This window comes from Sinocyclocheilus grahami, unplaced genomic scaffold, assembly GCF_001515645.1.
Source record: "Sinocyclocheilus grahami isolate Dianchi unplaced genomic scaffold, SAMN03320097.WGS_v1.1 scaffold71.1, whole genome shotgun sequence".
Classification (NCBI taxonomy): domain Eukaryota; kingdom Metazoa; phylum Chordata; class Actinopteri; order Cypriniformes; family Cyprinidae; genus Sinocyclocheilus; species Sinocyclocheilus grahami.
In genome coordinates, this window is record NW_015505250.1 from 1,964,085 (window position 1) to 1,966,423 (window position 2,339).

The following is a 2,339-nucleotide window of genomic DNA, read 5'->3' on the forward strand; positions in this document are numbered from 1 at the left end:
CTGTTTCTTTAATTCTTCCAGTTCAGCCATAGCCTCGGCTCTAGGACCAGGAACTTACACTGAATCAGGAAACAGGAATTGATCCTGTTCGTGACGCCAATATGTAGCGGAGGCGAATAGGCCACCACCTTGTGGGGGAGATATAGCACTTAATCTAAGGAAGACTGAGTGAGAAACAGGATCCTAGCCCCCCCGCCCAATGCTTTTAGTCTTTGTACAAGGGTCTCTTGTATGTGGTGCCTGTAGTGTTGCAATGTGGAAATGCTCAAGAAGTGGCGAGGTGGGCTGTATTTATTTAGTACACGGCAGCTACCTGAAGTGTGTGTGTGCAGGAAACTCAGGAAATAAATGTAACTGACTGCAAAACCCACCCTCCCCAGATCTAACAGAACAGGTAAGACGCCCCCACTCCTTAGTATAAGTGACTCAAAAATTTGTGTAAATGTGTAAACATTAAATATATTGACATTTATTTAAGCTAATGGAATTGTGATTACTTAGTTTGTTTTATAGGAGGAGTGAAGGAGTGAAAAATGCAATCAACAGAGAAAGAAATAAAAATGTAGAAAACAATAAAGACAGTAAATTAACAACCCTGTAACCGTCTCAGTTGAGTCTTGTACACCCAATCACAATCAGTGTCCTTTTTGTTTTACCCACAGGGGAAAGAGTTTCACATGAACAATCTGTTCACTCAAGATTCTTCAACAAAAATTCACATTAGAGTCCAATTCAGTTTGTTTGTTTTAAAAACAACAAAAAAAATCAAAAGTTCTTTTTGATTCAGTTCAAGAATTCAAAAGTTTTCTTCCATGAATAGGACTAAAAAAAAGAAAAGAGATTATTTCCAGTCCATTCAAAATTTCACGAGTCAAAAAGTCCCTCCAAGTGCAAGAAAAAGAAAATATATGAATTCCCCTCACAGGAAAATTCACTTGTTCACAGTTCAGTTCTTAACACTCACAGAAGAGAAAACAATGACTTGCTTACCAGCATTCAGAATCCAATGAAGAAAATAATGTATATCACCCCTCTTTGGTTGAGGATGAGACGCTGAATGAAATCCAATGGATGGCAGGGTAATGTTTCTTCACTCTTTGACTCTCAGCGATCGTTACCCTCCCCTGTGATCCTGACAGCTTCAACACGATCCAACGAGGGCACAATCCCCAGCTGACGGAGATCAGATTGCGAAGACGAACAATACACAGCACCCCTCAACGCTTCAGCGAATTCTACTAGTACACTAAGCAACTGGATTCAGCGTGATTTAAGTTCGGTTGAACAAAACAAACTGGACGCGAAACAAAACAAGCGCAGTTTTGCCACACTGCCGCATAACTGTTAGGCGCGATCAGGCCCACTTCCTCCGCTTCACGGATTCGGCAGAAGAACTATCCCGACACGTTCAATAGCGGTCATCAAACAACCGGAGACTCAGATACAACACTGCGCGACTGTAAGGCAGGTCGCGGGTCTAAACGGTGGGCTGTATTTATTTAGTACACGGCAGCTACCTGAAGTGTGTGTGTGCAGGAAACTCAGGAAATAAATGTAACTGACTGCAAAACCCACCCTCCCCAGATCTAACAGAACAGGTAAGACGCCCCCACTCCTTAGTATAAGTGACTCAAAAATTTGTGTAAACAGGTTCAACTTAAATATATTGACATTTATTTAAGCTAATGGAATTGTGATTACTTAGTTTGTTTTATAGGAGGAGTGAAACAAATTTAAATGCAATCAACAGAGAAAGAAATAAAAATGTAGAAAACAATAAAGACAGTAAATTAACAACTCTGTAACCGTCTCAGTTGAGTCTTGTACACCCAATCACAATCAGTGTCCTTTTTGTTTTACCCACAGGGGAAAGAGTTTCACATGAACAATCTGTTCACTCAAGATTCTTCAACAAATATTCACATCAGTGTTCAATTCAGTTTGTTTGTTTTAAAAACAACAAAAAAAATCAAAAGTTCTTTTTGATTCAGTTCAAGAATTCAAAAGTTTTCTTCCATGAATAGGACTAAAAAAAAGAAAAGAGATTATTTCCAGTCCATTCAAAATTTCACGAGTCAAAAAGTCCCTCCAACACTTCCTCCGCTTCACGGATTCGGCAGAAGAACTATCCCGACACGTTCAATAGCGGTCATCAAACAACCGGAGACTCAGATACAACACTGCGCGACTGTAAGGCAGGTCGCGGGTCTAAACGCAACCTATTAGCGTCATAAAATTATCCAAGGACGTTCTTCAGCTTGCCGCTGCTCAGATCCACAGCCTCAACGAGCTCAGGTGCTACTACCCTTTTTTCTACATTCCGGCGCCCGTGTTAAAAG

General features: G+C 40.6%; 1 protein-coding gene across 1 annotated transcript in view; it reads right to left on the bottom strand.

The window, feature by feature from the left end:
- Positions 1–1,141: 1,141 nt before the first annotated feature.
- LOC107585529 (3-oxo-5-alpha-steroid 4-dehydrogenase 2-like) overlaps positions 1,142–2,339 on the bottom strand; it is a 3,975-nt gene continuing 2,777 nt past the window's right edge. The window contains exon 3 of the mRNA XM_016272575.1: positions 1,142–1,173. Within this exon, the coding sequence (XP_016128061.1) occupies positions 1,142–1,173 (32 nt within the window). The remainder of the gene's footprint in view (positions 1,174–2,339) is intronic.